At 43.8% G+C, this 17,015-nt stretch overlaps 1 protein-coding gene and 1 pseudogene across 1 annotated transcript; both read right to left on the bottom strand.

Annotated features, from left to right (window-relative positions):
• LOC128847941 (olfactory receptor 10A4-like) lies at positions 1-10,377 on the bottom strand (annotated as a pseudogene).
• Positions 10,378-14,624: 4,247 nt separating this feature from the next.
• On the bottom strand, positions 14,625-15,596 carry LOC128848192 (olfactory receptor 11A1-like). The gene has a single exon (XM_054048007.1). The coding sequence runs from the start codon at positions 15,591-15,593 to the stop codon at positions 14,625-14,627; it is 969 nt and encodes a 322-aa protein (XP_053903982.1). The 5' UTR covers positions 15,594-15,596.
• Positions 15,597-17,015: the final 1,419 nt, after the last annotated feature.

Genomic DNA, 17,015 nt, shown 5'->3' with positions numbered 1-17,015 from the left:
TCAGAGGGTGCTGTTACCTTTGTCCCCTAAGTGAGGGATGACTAGAACGGCTTTTTGCTCCCACTTATATTTTCCAAAGTCCATTGTCTGTCTCACGAGCTAAAAAGATTTCCTTTGGGTGCAGATTCAGACCCCCAGTGTGCTCACTACATTGTTTCCTCCGCCACTTATTAGCTTGATTGCGTTGTTTACCTTATATGTAAATGTCCTTTCATTGTTCTCTCCCTGTAATTAAGCTGATCAGACAGGTAAATCCATATTCCTTTGTCTAGGGCAGACTTGGATTATGCTCAGCCTCCAAACCCCATTTTAAGAACATATTTCACACACATATACATAACTCGCTATACACAACCCGTACACACAGAACACAATGATTTTTGGGACCAGCATCACCATTTTGCATACAATATCTAACGTGACACCCCTTAGATACGCAAGATGACAACAGTGTGTTAGGTGTAGTGAGTGTGTCAGGCCTGCTGTGAGTTACAGTCTAGAGGGCCCTTTGCTGACTAAGTGGCTCTTAAGGTCACAGTTACACCCTGCCTGGAAGGAACACCTCCGACCCATGCGACCTACCTTAACGCCAAGACCTTTAGGACATTGTTTTGAGTATGGACACACAACTCCTTTAATATTATCCGCACTCACACTTCACACTGATTAGGATGCCTAGTGGGCTGCCGGCTCTTGGTAGAGACCTCACATGCCACCATTCCATGAAGAGTTATGCAGATATCCAACCGCAGGGCTTCCCATAAAACCCTAGGCAACCCCTATGCCCTCTGCTGCTTGGCACCGCGGGATTCCTGGATCACTCCTCCAACGCTCTCGCTGAGGCATTAAGGTTAGCCATTGACTAATCCACATGCATTGGCTTAGAACCCTCTTGCCTGGACAGTGCTTCTGTCACACATTTTCCTTGCTCTTCGTGTGTGCAGTTTCCATATCATACTCATGAATGTCTATACTCCAGCATTGAAGTCTGGAGCTGGTAACTTATGTTCTGTGAAGCCCTGCCAGTGGAGAATGGTCTGTTAGGACTCGAAACTTCCTGTGCAGTAGGTATAGCCTTAGTTACCCCACAATTGCATATTTCCTTTTGATGACTGAGTAATTTTGTTCAGTGATGGGTCAGTTTTTTACTTAAAAAAAGCAATAGGATGCTTCTTATTGCCCTTGCCCGCTTGCATCAGTGTGGCTCCCTGGCCTGTACTTGATGCATCTGTGCAGAGTTCAAACATTTTATCCAAATTTGGACCAGCTAGAGCTAGTGTCACTGACAAATTCTTTTCATGTGAGCAAAGCCCTCCTGACAGGCTGCGGTCAAAACCACCTTGGCAGGCGGTGTCTCTTTGCAGAGGTCTTTTTGTCATCACAGTCGCAATGTTGCTGAAACCTTCCAGGAGTCTTTGGTAATAACTCAGCAAGCCTCTAAAAGAGTGAATTTGCTTTTTGGTTCAGGGTACAGGCCTGTTAACAATAGAGTCCACTTTTAAGAGATTCTGGCAAATCTGGCCCCCTCCTGCCAGTGGCCTAGATAAGGGACTTTGGCCGCCCCTATCTTGCACTTTGACACTTTTAATGTGAGACCTGCATCTTTGGGTATGTCTATACAGCAATTAGACACCCGCGGCTGGCCCGTGCCAACTGACTTGGGCTTCTGGGGCTGTTTAATTGCAGTGTAGACTTCCAGGCTCAGGCTGGAACGCAGGCTATAGGACCCTGCAAGATTGGAGGGTCCCAGAGCCTGGGCTCCAGCTCGAGCCCAGAAGTCTACATTGCAATGAAACAGCCCCACAAGCCATGCCCCGTGAGCCCAAGTCACCTGGCACGGGCCAGCCATGGGTTTTTCTTTGCAGTGGACAAACCCTTTGAGTCTCTTCAGCACAATTCCTCTGCGGTCCTTATGACCTTCTCAGGAATTTCTGAAGATTGTGATATCATCAATGGAGGCCACGTAAATGTGGTTTAGAACAGAACAGGGACTCGATTCATTATAGGCTAGATAGAAAATGTTCAGAGTCTTGTGACTTTTGGAACTGATGCACCTCCTCGCCAACCCTGACTTGAAACTTTATCAAATATTTGAGCCCTCGCTGCTTGGCAGGTTCCCTTGCTCTTCTGAAAGCTGATCTCTCTTCAACCACATCTTTTGCAAAACCTTGAAAAAATCATTATCTCATTTTGTGGCATCCCCCAAAGCTGCTCGTTCACCCCCCCCTCCCCCAAGAGCTGGCTGCATTATTATTTTTCTTTCTCCGTAAATCTGAGAACTTTGACAATCAGTGCCTGAGGTCTGGCAAGCCAGGGTCTGCTGAGCTCTTTCTAAACCGAATTTAAAATCATCCAGCATTACTCAGCAGGGCTGACTGGACTCGGTACAAGTGCATGTCCACTTGGGGACCAGTGACCTGCGGTGATAATGGTGACCCAAATCAGCCTTCTGTTAAGATTAAACAGTGTTGTTTAATCTTAACAGTAGGAACACAGCACAGCAAGAGACAAGGCAGGCTATACTTCCTCGAAGAACCCCCCAGCCTCTGGAGGTCAGGAGGCAATTGCATCCTCTAAACCATCTCAGCGAACCAGGCTCTCCTCTAGTCAGGAGGGATGCAGTCCTGGGAAAGCTGGGCTAGCAGGCCCGCCATGGGTGGGCAGAGGTAGCATGTCACAGTTAATTGTCCTTGGTGTTTGCAGAGGAGCTCTTCTCTGAGCTATTGTCCATCTTCCTGGGTCATTTCCTGAATACCGAGCTGTTGAATTAACCCAATATGTGCATACAAAAACATCTTTACAATATTCAGACAAACATCATACAGTATTCACAGATTGCTACAGGGTAACCCATAGAGCTCGCTTTAGCATTTATTTTATTCAGCAGTAATGCAAGGAACCTACAGGCCTGTATCCTGTAAGACGGGTTGTTAATTGTTTTTTGTCAAGGTCCAAATTTCTTAGGCAACATAAAGGCAAGGTCCAGACTCCAGAGAAACATTTTTCACACCACAGTAACAATAATAACAACAAGTAATTTAAAAGATTTTGCGGTCCATTCAAAAGCGTCTGGCGGTCCGGATTTGGCCCGCAGTCCACCTATTGACTACTCCTGACGTAACATATTATAAAAGTTGTATCCCAGCCTGTATGCAAGGGGAGAGAGAGATGGAGCCCTTGGGAGATGCTAGAACAATGGCCACTGCTGATGATGAGGAAGGTGATGATGAAGCGGAAGATAATGGCTAACATTTCCGGTTGTTCTGCAAGAGATGGTGGGAGTATATGGATGTTCAGATGTACAGTCTGTATTATCTCGGTCTACCTTGCTGTGTTAGAGTGTTTGTGACTTTGATGAATGTAGTAATAAACTATTACAAAGACAGAAGGGTTCCTAAAGTGTGAGTGTTGCAACCATGCACATCAGCGTTCCCAACTGAACAGTAATTTTAATAATACTGGGCCTGATCTTGGGACAAGAACCATCAATATCTCAGAGTGCTAACTGGGAATTCTTAAGTAATCAATACAAGTCATAGATTGGGCTACAACAGGCAACTCCAAATCCATCACAAGAATATTAAAATAATAAATTCCACCCCTTCCCCCAAGTTTTCAAATAAATATTTTTCTTGCCATCACCCTTCTCAGGGCTTCATTTACCTCCTTATTCCTCAGGCTGTAGATCAAAGGGTTCAGCATTGGAGACACCACTGAGTAGAACAGGGAAAGAAGTTTGTCAGTGTTAAGTGAGTAGCGGGATTTGGGTCTCAGATACATCACAATGCTGGACCCGAAAAACAAGGTCACCACAATGAGGTGGGAGGAGCAGGTGGAGAAAGTTTTGCTTCTGCCCGCGGCTGTCGGAATACTGAAGATAGCGTGGAGGATACGGACGTAGGATACAAGGATGAGCAGGAAGGGGACCTTGACAAAAGTGACAGCGATGATGAAAACAGCTATTTCATTCCTGTAAGTATCTGCGCAGGCCAGCTTCAGCAGCGGGGGTAGGTCGCAGAAGGAGTGGTTGATCCTATTAGGCCCACAGTAGGGCAGAGTGAACATGAAAGTTGTCTGCCCGACTCCCACCAGCACCCCGATGAGCCAGGACCCAGTTGAGAGCTGGAGACACACACCTCTGCTCATCGTGGTTGTGTAGCGCAGAGGGTGACATATGGCCATGTAACGGTCATATGCCATGGCAGCCAGCAGGCAACACTCCATGATCCCCAAGAAGGAGAAGAAATACATCTGTGTGGCACAGCCCAGGAAGGAAATACTCTTGTCCTCTGCTTATTACCAGCATCTTGGGGATAGTAGCCGAGGTATAACCGATTTCCAGAAAGGACAAGTTCCGAAGGAACTTGAATGGTCCCTTGAAATATGTGTTAACTACTTATGCTAAACAATCAGTTCCACCTTGTATTTATCTATGACACTCTCTGGCTTTGTCTACATTAGCACTTTTGTCGGTCAGAGGTGTGGAAAAAAAATCCACGCCTGACCGACAAAAGTTTTACTGACAAAAGCGCCAGTGTGGACAGCGCTACGTTGGCGGGAGACGCTCTCCTGCTGACAAAGCTACTGACGCTTGTTAGGGTGGTTGTATTTTGCCAGCAGAAGAGCTCTCTTCTGTCAGCAAAGAGCAGCTACACGGGAGACCTTACAGCGGCACAGCTGTAGCAGCACAGCTATGCCACTGTAAGGTCCATAGCATCGACATAGCCTAAGTACATTTCCCAGACCTCAAGAAGAGCTCTGCATAAGCTCAAAAGCTTGTCTCTCTCACCAACAGAAGTTGGTCCAATAAAAAATATTACCTCACCCACTTTGACTCTCTAATATTCTGGGACTGACATGGCTACAACAAACACTGCATCTTCTATCTATCTATCTATCGTTTTCATAGAGCACCCATTAAAACTATACTTAGCAGCCAATACCCTGATTGCATTTTTTTCAGGCACAGAACTATCCTAAGTTCAGGGGGGAGTTGGGTAAGTAACTCCCTGAGGTTCCTTTGAAAATTCCAGCTATAAATTATAATGCTTTGTATTATTCCTTACTATAACAAAATTGTAAGGGGAGAGGAATAACACACCAGCGGCTGACTCCCTGCTCCCTTGTGCCATGTGTAGTCATTTGTACCAATGCAATGTGAGTGCAAAATGACTCCATATCAGAATTACCCACTTGTACTGGAAGGAGTGTTTCTATACCCATTCAGCACTCACATTGCTCACATGGAAATGACTACACAAAAGGTACAAAGCAGTGGAGAAAAAGGACCACGCTAAAGATATGCACCGATGTGCTGGGTTAAAAAGCAATAACGTGTAGAAAACACATTGACTTTAAAAAAAAAAATATTCTAATCTAATATAATCATGTGCTTTAAAACTTACGTGCAGCTGAGCGAATAGCGTGTTGAGCAACTCTGAAGAAGCCAAGCCTTGAGGAGGCTGAGTATTTAAGTTTTTTTATGCCTCCACTGAGACAGGTTCCCTGGTGCATTGAATCCTTGAAACGTAAGAGACTCGTAGATGAGACAAAGAAATTTTTTTCTCTGTTTGGGGTGGAGAATGTACGGCTTCATAGTCAGGGTCAAAGTTTCCAGGGACAGCTGTTTTGAACAAGTGATGGTGGAAAATTTTCCATCAAAACTTTTTTCACTAGAAAATTGGGTTTCCAATTAAGCTAATGCTTCAACGGAAGTGTCTGCTTTGGAAGACAGGAATCCCCAAAACTTTTTGAATATGGGACTGAAGTCCTTAAATCGCTGATTTTGAACTTATTACCCATGAGGAACCTCACTATTTCTCTCTCTCTCTGAAGTACTTCTATGGCCTTCATAGGAGTAAGCACCTCATACCATTTCTTTAGCCTCACAACTCCCCTGTGATGTAGGCAGTGCTGTGATCCCCATATTGCAAACAGGGAGCAGACGCACCCAGAGATAGGGGTCAGCTTTTCAAAGGTATTTCAGAGCCTAAAAATGCAGAGAGGCCACTTGTGAGATTTTCAAAAGCGCTTAAACAGGGAAGGGCCAAAATCCAAAGGGTCTAGATTCACAAAGGCACTTAGGTACCTAACTATTGCTTTAGGCCCCTGAAGATCCCAGAATCAGGCCCCCTCTGGGATTCACAAAACTTCTGCTGAACTGCCGTCAAACCCTGTTGGTGCCTACTTCTACTTTTTTGCAGTAAAAGTTCCCAAGGTGCCTCCATTTCTGCCTCTGGGCATATGCTCTGGAGCACAACGCCAGCCAGACTGAGCCCCAGAGCGATGCATGAGCTGGGGGAAGATAGGCGGTCCTCCACCTCATTTGTCTGCAGGGCCCAATTTGGTAAACATGGTCAGAGCTCACCTACCGGATTGGGCCCTTATAGGCGAGCTTATGCAAAGCAAGAATGGGCTGGAGTGGGGGGAAGAGGAGGACCTCCCTAATAACTTTTAGCCCAGTGGTTAGGCTATGTAGCTGGGTATAAGATAACCCTGGTTCAAGTCCCCCCTCTGCCTCACAGGGAGAAGGGATTTGAACAGAGATCTGCCACCTCTCAAGTTTCATAGATTCCAAGGTCAGAAGGGACCATGGTGATCATCTAGTCTGACCTCCTGTATAACACAGGCCGGAGAACTTCCCCCAAAATAATTGCTAGAGCAGAACTTTAAGAAAAAATATCCAATCTTGATTTATAAACTATCAGTGAGGGAGAATCCACCATGACCCTTGGTAAATTGTTCCTATGGGTAATCACCTTATTTCCCGTCTGAATTTGTCTAGCTTCAACTTCCAGCCACTGGACCGTGTTGTACCTTACTCTGACAGATTGAAGAGCCCATTATTAAATATTGCTTCTTTATGTAGGTACTCAAACTGTAATGAAGTCACTGCTTCACCCTCCCTTTGTTAAAATAAATTGATTGAGCTTCTTGAGCCTATCACTATAAAGCAGGTTTTCTAATCCTTTAATCAGTCTTGTGGCTCTTCTCTGAACCTCTTCAATTTATCAACTACTTGTCCACAAAGCATAACATTCCACTGCTCCATCAAGCTACTGCCTGTTATAAAGAAATATAAAAGACAAAAATAAAACCATAATTAAAAACATTTCCCAAAGCTCACCAACCTCAGCAGCAATCCTGCCCCTAATTCCCCTGCCTTGACCTGTGATCTTGAAGTCCCGTCTAAGACTTTGACCTTTTTTCTGTTTCCCATACACAAAGAGTAAGCATATACTTTGCAGCTGAGCCTTTTAAAACTGTCTAGAGGATTTGGACACACAGTTCTCACTGGTTTTATTGTGAATTGGATGACTGAATCCCTTAGACAGCTTTGAAAATCTCAATGACTTTTAATTTTATATTAAAGGCAAACTTTTTATTTTATATTAAATCCCAGCAACAGAAGAAGGAAGAAAAATAAAGTCTCCACAACAGAGAGCACAGTGTGTGTATCGCCTCAGTAATTTTGTTTTAGAAGTGAGCACAAAATGGTAGCTGCCCCCAGGAAACTGCTAGTAATTTAGAGCCCAATTCAGCACAACACTTGAGCACATGCTTAACTTGCCGGGCAATCTAGGGTGGCAGAGGATGGGGATAGGGGATTGTAAGGTCCCAAATTGTGCATGAAAAGATGGCGGAGATGAGAGGTTTATACTGGTTTTATTTCATGCCTAGGATTTCAATATTTCTGTAGGATTTAGGCTGTAGTGCATGGTTCCGTGATTATGATTTTATCTGAAATAGAATCTAATCCACTCTCCATAATATCAAATCCAGTTTGAAGCCCTGGTCTGGATTCTCCAGCTAGTCCTTACACTGCTAGCCAAAAGGAGGAGGCAGGTTTTAGAACAAGTATAGAATTAAGTGGTGCCAATGTATTAACGTTTAATTCTATGTTCTCCTAATTATACTGCAGAGTTTGTTTGGTTCCACTAGATACAAGCCATAGCAGACGCAGAATGGGGAAATCAAATGTCCGTCAGAGAATTCATCCTCCTGGGATCCAGGAATACCCAAAAACTGAAGGTTCTTCTCTTCTTGCGGCTTTTAGCGATCTACATTGAGACCATGGCTGGGAACATCCTCGTTGTTGCGCTACTTGTGGGTGATCAGAACCTTCACACCCCCATGTACTTCTTTCTGCTTGGAGATCTGCTACACTTTGCCCATCTTGCCCAGAATGCTGGCCAATCTTCTAACTGGGGACAGACCCATTTCTGTTAGCAGCTGCATCATCCAATTTTATGCTTTTGATTCTCTGGCAGGTGCTGAATGCTCTCTTCTAGCTACAGTGTCTTATGATCAGTATTTAGTGATATATAATCCCTTGCATTATGCAGCCCTTATGAATGGCAGGTTCTGCCTCCAGCTAGCAGCTGGTCTTAGATGAGCAGATTTCTGGCTACTTCCATGTTAATGGGTATGATGTTACAATTGGTTTTCACTGATTAAATCTCAGTGACAACCTCTCCTGCAGTGACACCCACATGCTGGACCTTATAACTTTACCATAGCCTTTATATTCACCCTGCCCCATTTCTTTTGACAGTGAGGTCCTACATCTTCAGGGCATACCCAATGCTTTGAATTCAGAGTCTCTTTCCATGAATGCTGGGCGATTTGCTTCAAATTCACTGTTTGTGAGACACGGCTAATGACAAGCCTATTTGCTGGGCCACTCAAAGAAAAGAAACGCAAATGGGAGTGAACTCACAAGAAGTACTCTGTCCTAAACCCTGCATAAGGGGAAGTGCAAACACTGCCCAAGGAGCAGACCAGGAGACAGATTTTGTCCCCGAGAGTCCCTAGCTCTTCCCTTGCCACAAAGAAGAGGTAATATGAACCAGTTCTAGGCCCCACTGCAATTCACAACCCTCCCCCACTCAGTTGCTGCCGAACCCTGTAGATGTCGCTTGGAGTCGGCACCTAAATTTTGGAAGTGAACGTTCCCTATGTACTGATGTTTGTATCTCTGAGCATGCGCCCTGCTGCTCCATTCTAGGCGTCTGGATACCTAAGCCCGGGCGCAAAGCGTGAAAATGTACCACTCTAACTGCAGACTCAGTTATAGAGGCATAAATGTGGAGAAGCCAATTGTTGAAATTCTTGAAGCTGCCTAAGGAATTTGGAAGCCCAGTTCTGAAAACTGATGGGAATTGAGGCATCCACATTTTCTAGGGACCTCTGAAAAATCTCAGCCTTCTGGGTGCAAAGGATCAAATAATAGATTTTTTTTTTAAATATCATATATGAGACTTTGGAAATACAGAACAATCACCCAACATCAACCTATCATTACTCACCATATCACAATAGATTTTGACAAACAAATCTATACAGCTGGTCAGAACATGTTTTTGTTTTTTCCCCCCCCAAGGGAAAATGTTGACTTTTTTTGACAAAAAAATAGATACCCCTCCCAAACCTCCCAAAGCTGAAAACTGAACAATATTTGGCCGCCATCTGCTGAAAACAAACATTTTTAGACAAAAACTTCGGCCCTCCAAAAGTTTGGGGTTTTGGCAGGGGGTTCAGTTTTCTGATGAAAAAAAATCAGTAATTTGCGAGAAGCATATACTTTTCATTAAAAAAAAAAATCATTTAATCACATGCCCAATTCTCTGAAAAAAAGTTTATGAAATTTTTTTGACCAGCCCTAATAATCTGGTTTGTCTGACTCAGTTAATTAGCCATGTCTAGAATGTTCTTCATAGTCACATCTTCGTACTACACTAAGGTGTAACAGAGATGGTTGGAAAATATTGGTCAAATGAGGTTTGGATTAAAAACAGGGTGAGAGTGGAAATCATGAACATTTTAGTGTTTTCCCACCCTCATTTTCTGACCAGATCCATTGCGTACATAGAATCATAGAATATTAGGGTTGGAAGAGCCCTCAGGAGGTCATCTAGTCCAATCACCTGCTCAAAGCATGACCAATACCCACTAAGTAATCCCAGCCAAAGCTTTGTCAAGCCGGGCCTTAAAAAACCCTAAGGATGGAGATTCCATCACCTCCCTAGGTAACCCATTCCAGTGCTTCACCATCCTCCTAGTGAAAAAGTTTTTTCCCCAATATCCAACCTAAACCTTAGGAGTTTCAATCCTCTAATTTGTCTAGGTACCTCGGTATCCTATTCCTACCCTCCAGCATATCTACCACTCCTTCCAGTTTAGTCTCATCTGCAAACTTGCTAAGGGTGCAATCCACACCATCCTCCAGGCCATCTAGGCCATCACCATATAGGCCACCACCGCCAAGAGGAAAACCTCCATCCCTGCTAGAGCCACCAGGAAATAGAGCTGAAACATGCAGCCAGTGAAGGAAATTGTGTTGCTCTCTGACAAGAAGTTTTCCAGCATCTTGGGCATGGTAGCAGTGGGCCAGCAGATGTCTAACAAGGAGAGGTTGCTGAGGAAAAAGTGTATAGGGTTGTGCAGCTTAGCCTCAGTCCCTATGGCTATGAAGATGAGGCCATTGCCAGAGAGGGTTATCAAGTAGATCAACAGAAAGGCAACAAAAAGGGAGAAGCGAATGGCTGGGCAATTGGAAAGTCCCGTAAGGATGAATTCGGTCACCACTGTCCCATTGTCCATTTCTCTGCTTGAAGAGGAGCTCTCCTGCAAGAGGTTAAATGAAAGCGATTTCATTATGTGAAATTCTATGCATGGGAATGATGGATGATTTTAGTGTTAAGGCAAAGGAGAGGGAGACAGAAGATCTAGATTCTCTTCCACAGGCATGTGCCTACCTGTTTCCTCCTAATAATAAACATTCTCAGATTGATACATTTTGGGGTGTGTTTTTCTTAAACCACATTGAAACATTTCGTTTTGGGTAGGTTAGATGTTAAACTCTCTCCCCCTGAGCTGCTTCAGTGATTCATGGGAGTTGTAGTGTGGGTGCTTCATGCTCCCATTTTCCTCTGAGCTGGACTCTCTGGCTGGATTACATCTCATCTGATGTACTGCAATGGAGGCATAAACAGGAGAATATCGACTAGGCGTAGAGAGGTTATTTTACCTCTATATTTAGAACTGGTGCGTCCACTACTGGAATTCTGTGTCCAGTTCTGGTGACCACAGTTCAGGAAGGATGTTAGTAAATTGGAGAAGGTTCAGAGAAGAGACACAAGAATGACCAAAGGATTAGAAAACATGCCTTATAGCGATAGACTCAAAGAGCTCAATATATTTAGTTTAACAAAGAAGGTTAATGGGTGACTTGATTACTGTCTATAAGTACCTACCTTGGGAACAAATATTTGGTAATGGACTCTTCAATCTAGCAGAGAAAGGTATAACAAGATCCAATGGCTGAAAACTGAAGCTGAACAAATTCAGACTGGAAATAAGGCATACGTTTTTAACAGTGAGGGTAATTAACCATTGGAACAAGTTATCAAGGGTCGTGGTGGATTCTCCATCACTGACATTTTTAAAATCAAGATTGGTATTTTTATTAACAAGATCTGCTCTAATTCAAATAGGAATTATTTGGGGGAAGTTTTTTGGCCTGTGCTATACAGGAGGTCAGACTAGAGGATTAGTGGTCCCTTCTGGCCTTGGAATCTATGAATTTTTGAATGAGTCAACCAGAAGGGAGTCCTCAGTGCATCATGGGAGATGTAGTCCAGCCCGTGAGCCTAGCCCACAGAAGAGAATGAAAGCATGAGGCATCTGAACTACAGATCCCTCAAAGTATCATGGCTGCTCAGTTGGATGCACATGGACATCCAACTGCCCTGAAATTGAATGTTTTGACTGGATTTGACAAACTGATATTTTCATTTCAAATCATCCTGATCCAGAACAAAATATTTCATTCCAATTTTCCATCAGGAAAAACATTGAAAATGTTTGGCTGAAACTCCTGTGGAAAATTTTGATTCAGACAAAACTGAATTTTCTGTCAAAAAACTGTTTGATGGAAAATTCCCAAGCAGCTGTCTCTATTTGCTACTCTCCAGTCATATAGTACAATATAGACTATATATTTTGTTAGCAGCTCAGCCACTTATCAGCTATCTTCACCTTTTCTAACATGTCTTTGATTGACTTCTCTTCCTGCCAGGTTTCTCTCCATTCCTAATTTAAATAATACCCCTATAGAATTGTTTTTTTTAAAAAACTACTAAGCTAGCAGTCTGATCCACCTCTGTTTATGGTAGGGGATTAGCTGGAACAGCTTGTGATCAGAGCTGTAGCATGAGGATAGGTGCAGCCGCACTTTAAGATATCAAGGACACCTCATTTCAGCACCGAATCCTGTCAGTGGTGTCAGTGGAAGTGCGCGGACTAGGCTCACACATGGGGGGCAGAAACACCCCCAGAGGAGCAGGGTCCTCCAGATCCTGACTGGGGTTGGGGCTGCTGCCACCCTCTTCCCCCCTTTATCTGAGGTGTGTCCCTTTCTGTCTCCCGGCCATTGCCCTGAGCAATGGGGCTGTGAATAAGAGGCATCTCTCCTTTCCCCCCCCCACGCAGGCTAGACAGGAGCAGGGGAGGGGAAGTGGGAGGAGTGGTAGCTTCAAACGAGATAGCCCTGAACCACTTCTTTCTCCACAGAAGGCTGGTCACCTCCTCCCTGTACTGTGCTGCCGAGTGGAGTAGTCTGGGAGCTGACCTTATTCGTGAAGACAGAGGTAAAAAAAATCATTGAGTACATTAGTTTTTTCCACATCCTCCCCCATTCAGTAAGGGGCCTACACTTTCTCTGACCTTCTTTGTGTTGCTAACATACCTGAAGAAACCCTCCTTGTTACTCTTAACATCCCTTGCTAGCTGCAACTCCAAGTGTGATTTGGCCTTCCTGATCTCACTCCTGCATGCCTGAGCAATATTTTTATACTCCTCCCTGGTCATTTGTCCAATCTTCCACTTCTTGTAAGCTTCTTTTTTTGCGTTTAAGATCAGCGAGGATTCACTGTTAAGCCACGCTGGTTGCCTGCCATATTTACTATTCTTTCTACACATCTGGATGGTTTGTTTCTGCAACCTCAAATTAAATCCTGAGTGAAAGATAAGTTTGGGACAGACCCGAGCCATAGTCTGAGCCCCAGTTGTGTGGAAAAAAGAATCCTTAGAAGAACTTGATTTTGCAAATGCTTTTGCTTGGGGTGGGGGCCTGTATCTCTGGACCCTCTGGTTCAGATTTGGAACCCTAATGTTACCTAACTGCCCCACGAGCCAGGGAAAATTTGTAACCATTTAGAATGATTCATCTTTAAAGAGAAAGTGAAGCTCAACCCTAATTATAGCTAGACTTGGCAGAATTCATTTAAAAAATATAATTTGATGGATAATACTGATGTTCAGTTTTAAACACTATTTTGAATTTCTGATTTTCATAGTCATGCAAAATTATGGGAGGTCAGACAATTGTTTAATGACAGCAGATATTGAGATTTAAAAAGATAAAATTTTATAAACCATTAAAACACAAATTGTCAACTCACATGTCAAAATATACAAAGTAAATATCCTGAAGTCAAACTCCAATAAGTTTTCAAGCAGCATTTTTCTTACTTTGCCTGTCTGCACATTTCGATTATTCTCGATGGAAATATATTTTTCTTCAGTGTGTGTATGGGGAAATCGACATTTACTGACATTTACCAATAAAAATTGAATCCTCCCAAGCCTAATTGTAGAAGAGCTGGCACTCTGCATATTCTGCTCTCACGACGACTAATAGGGTATCAGTGAATTAAATGAACAGAGAATCTGGTGGAGTTCTTGGGAAATAAGATGTATCTGCCAGGTGCTGCCCCAGACCAGGCTGTGTTCACCCACAATCATGCTTACCTCGGGCTTGACATTACAGGACACTGAGTGCCCATAATTCCCACTGGCTTCACTGAGAGCTGAGGGTGCTCAGCATTTCACAGGAAATGCCCAGCACACTGTAGGAGTGGACACCATGTGCTTTCTCTGCTTTCTATAATTGACAGATCAGACTTCAGAGTGCTGGTATATGGAAATCTACAAAACAAGGGTACCCCGGGCAATAAGAGATCAAAGCAGCCATTCACAACAGGGGTCTCAAGAAACTCCATTGTAGAGATGAGGAAACTGAGGTCCAGAGAGGTGAAGTCAACCAGTAACAAAACAGGGAATAGAAGTCAGGTGTCTCTGTGCCACTATCACAGTACTGACCTTTCTTCTTCACTGTCCCACTTCAGGGCTCCCAATCTTACAGAGTTATTGGGCCCTGAGACTTGATTCACATCTTACATTACCATTGCACATTGAAGGAGCTAGATGAAAAGAAATATTGAGTATGTGGTGCAATCCACAATAAACGGACCTGGTATAAAACACAGTGTGTGCTCATGTAATTACAGACTGCGTTGTAATGGAGACACACAGAATGGCATCTCTCTGCCTTGGTGCCTCATTGATGAGGTGTTTTAAAGTAACCTACAACAGCAGTGATAAATATCAGACTAAGCAAACCACAAAGACTTGCATCCCTAAGCCCAAACAGCAGTCCCAATATTGAGTGCAAGCTATAGCAGCCACTGACCTCACCTAAAAAGCCAGATGGCCAGTGAGAGAGGTGACTCAGATGCATTACAGCAAACCAGCTTATTCCCATTTCACGGGCACTGAAGAAACTACGGCAGGACGATCTGAATCCTTTTGACAGCAGAGAATTTAGTGACACCTTTTCCCAGGGCCTCTTTGACCTCTTTGTTCCTCAGGCTGTATATGAGGGGGTTGACCATGGGAGTCACGACTGTGTAGAAGAGGGAGAACACTTTGTTTAGGTCTCTCAGTGTATCAGTTTTTGGGAGCATGTAGACAATCATTATGGTCCCATAGAAAATTGACACCACGATGAGGTGAGAGGAGCAAGTGGAAAAGGCCTTTTGCCACCCGGTGGTGGAAGGCATTCGCAGGATGGTAGTGATGATACAGACGTATGTTGCCAGCGTTAATAGAAATGGCGGGAGAGTGCATATAGCAGCCAGCATGGTAGTGACAAGCTCCATCATACGTGTGTCACTGCAGGAGAGTTTTATTACTGGGATGAAGTCACAGAAGAAATGGTCAATTTCATTGGGGCCGCAGAAAGTCAATTGTTGCATTAAAAATATTGTTATGTCAGCAGCCAGAGAACTACTTATCCACGTGCCAACTGCTAGCTGGAGGCAGGACCTGCCATTCATAAGGACAGCATAGTGCAGTGGTTTGCATATCGCTAAATACCGATCATAGGACATCACTGCCAGGAGATAGCACTCTGCAACTGCGAGAAAACCAAAGAAATAATATTGTGTGAGGCAGCCGCTAACAGAAATGGTTCTGTCCCCAGTCAGGAGACTGGCCAGCATCCTGGGCAGGATGGTGGAGGTGTAGCAGGTCTCCAAGCAGGACAAGTTCCCCAGGAAGAAGTACATGGGGGTGTGAAGTTGCTGATCAGCCACAACTAGCACAATGATGAGGATGTTCCCAGTCACAGTCACAATGTAGATGATGAGAAACAGGAGGAAGAGAAGAATTTGTAGCTCAGGGAGATTCCCAAATCCTAGCAGGATGAATTCTGTGAGAACTGTTTGATTTCCCCGCTCTGGGTTTGCCATGAGCTGCAACTAGGGGAAGAAAACAAAATTCACAATAGAATCTGAAGATGATATATTTTAATCAAGTAGTAGTATCTATTTAGTTCCATAAATATTCCATAAGGTCCCTCATCCTGTTGGGTCAGTGAAGAACCAAGACTCTGGAGGCAAATTTCCTACTTAGAACTTTGACATTCCATGATCACCCCTCCTCCTGTCAGTTAAAAGGCCAATATAGTCAGAAAAATCACACTGCTTTATAGATTTATGCCAAAATTGGCAACACCATTTTGTATTAGTCTTTTGTAACTTTGACAAGTTGTCACCATAGATCATCAGGGTGGACTGTGACTCTTACATTGAAAACATATTGGCTCAGCTAAAGGCTATCAGGCTCTAGTGGACTCAGCCACTAGAGGGGGACAATGATCAACACTGTGTCAAAGCAGGTTACATTCATCTCCATGAGACAAAGGTCCAGCACTTTTCTATTGTTTTTATTCTTTTTCCATTTTTTGACGTTCATCTTAGATCTCTCCAGAGACACACTCCTCACTGAGCTGTTGTATCACAAACTTATGCTGAATTTACACTTCACTCTTCTGACCATTTCCTCTTCCAGCATCACAGCCACCTGGGCGTCTCAGTTTACTTTTCCTTGCAAATTGAATCTCATTTTGTTTCTGTCTGCAATTGAATCATTTCTCTGCCCTGCTGTGAGTTTGCTTCTGCTCCCTATTAGTGTTGTCTGCCAACGTGATTAACTTTACTTTCTGGGTGAAGGTGAACAGGGGATTATTAACTAGCACAGGACCTACAACCCAATGTGCTAGCTCCCCTAACTGAATGGATCACGCTCTCTGATTATTTTGTTTTATCCAACACCACAGCTCCCCCCAACTCAAGGCATCACTCTCTATTATAGAATCCCTTTGGTTTTGGAAATTGAGTCACTTAGCAAGCCACATAATATTGCCACTAGCTAAGGCAATCAGATATTTTCAAACAGTATGCTAGTGACTCAAAGTGTCCAATACCTCATAACACCAAACATATCACATCAGTGCAACCCCTTCAGCCACTGTTTAATTCTATCAACAATAATGGAACATGTGTGATAAGATTTATTTTTACAACTGCTCAGACCTCTGTGTTGTTCATTTTCCCCTTGCCTTCTAGACTTAGCAATTTTTCTCTTAATATTCAAATAAAATAGGTATAATGAAAACAATGAATAACATACAGAATTAATGTAATTATTGTCACCATTTCAGGGTAATGGCACCTGTTTCCCCCCTCCATGAGCCACTCTGGGTGTCCTAGTCAGGTGTCCTGTCTCCAGCAATCACCTGTCTCTGGGCAGGGCCCCTTATTCCAGTCACGGGGCAGGGGGTTTTAAGACTGCACAGCTCCCTGCCTTGCACTGGGAGATCGCCAGCAAGC

This window comes from Malaclemys terrapin, chromosome 13 (assembly GCF_027887155.1).
Source record: "Malaclemys terrapin pileata isolate rMalTer1 chromosome 13, rMalTer1.hap1, whole genome shotgun sequence".
In the NCBI taxonomy this organism is placed as follows: domain Eukaryota; kingdom Metazoa; phylum Chordata; order Testudines; family Emydidae; genus Malaclemys; species Malaclemys terrapin.
This window is presented reverse-complemented; position numbering and strand designations above follow the sequence as displayed.

Excerpts from the sequence above, each read along its gene's own strand:
- LOC128848192 (XM_054048007.1), bottom strand. The coding sequence starts at position 15,593 with ATGGCAAACCCAGAGCGGGGAAATCAAACAGTTCTCACAGAATTCATC.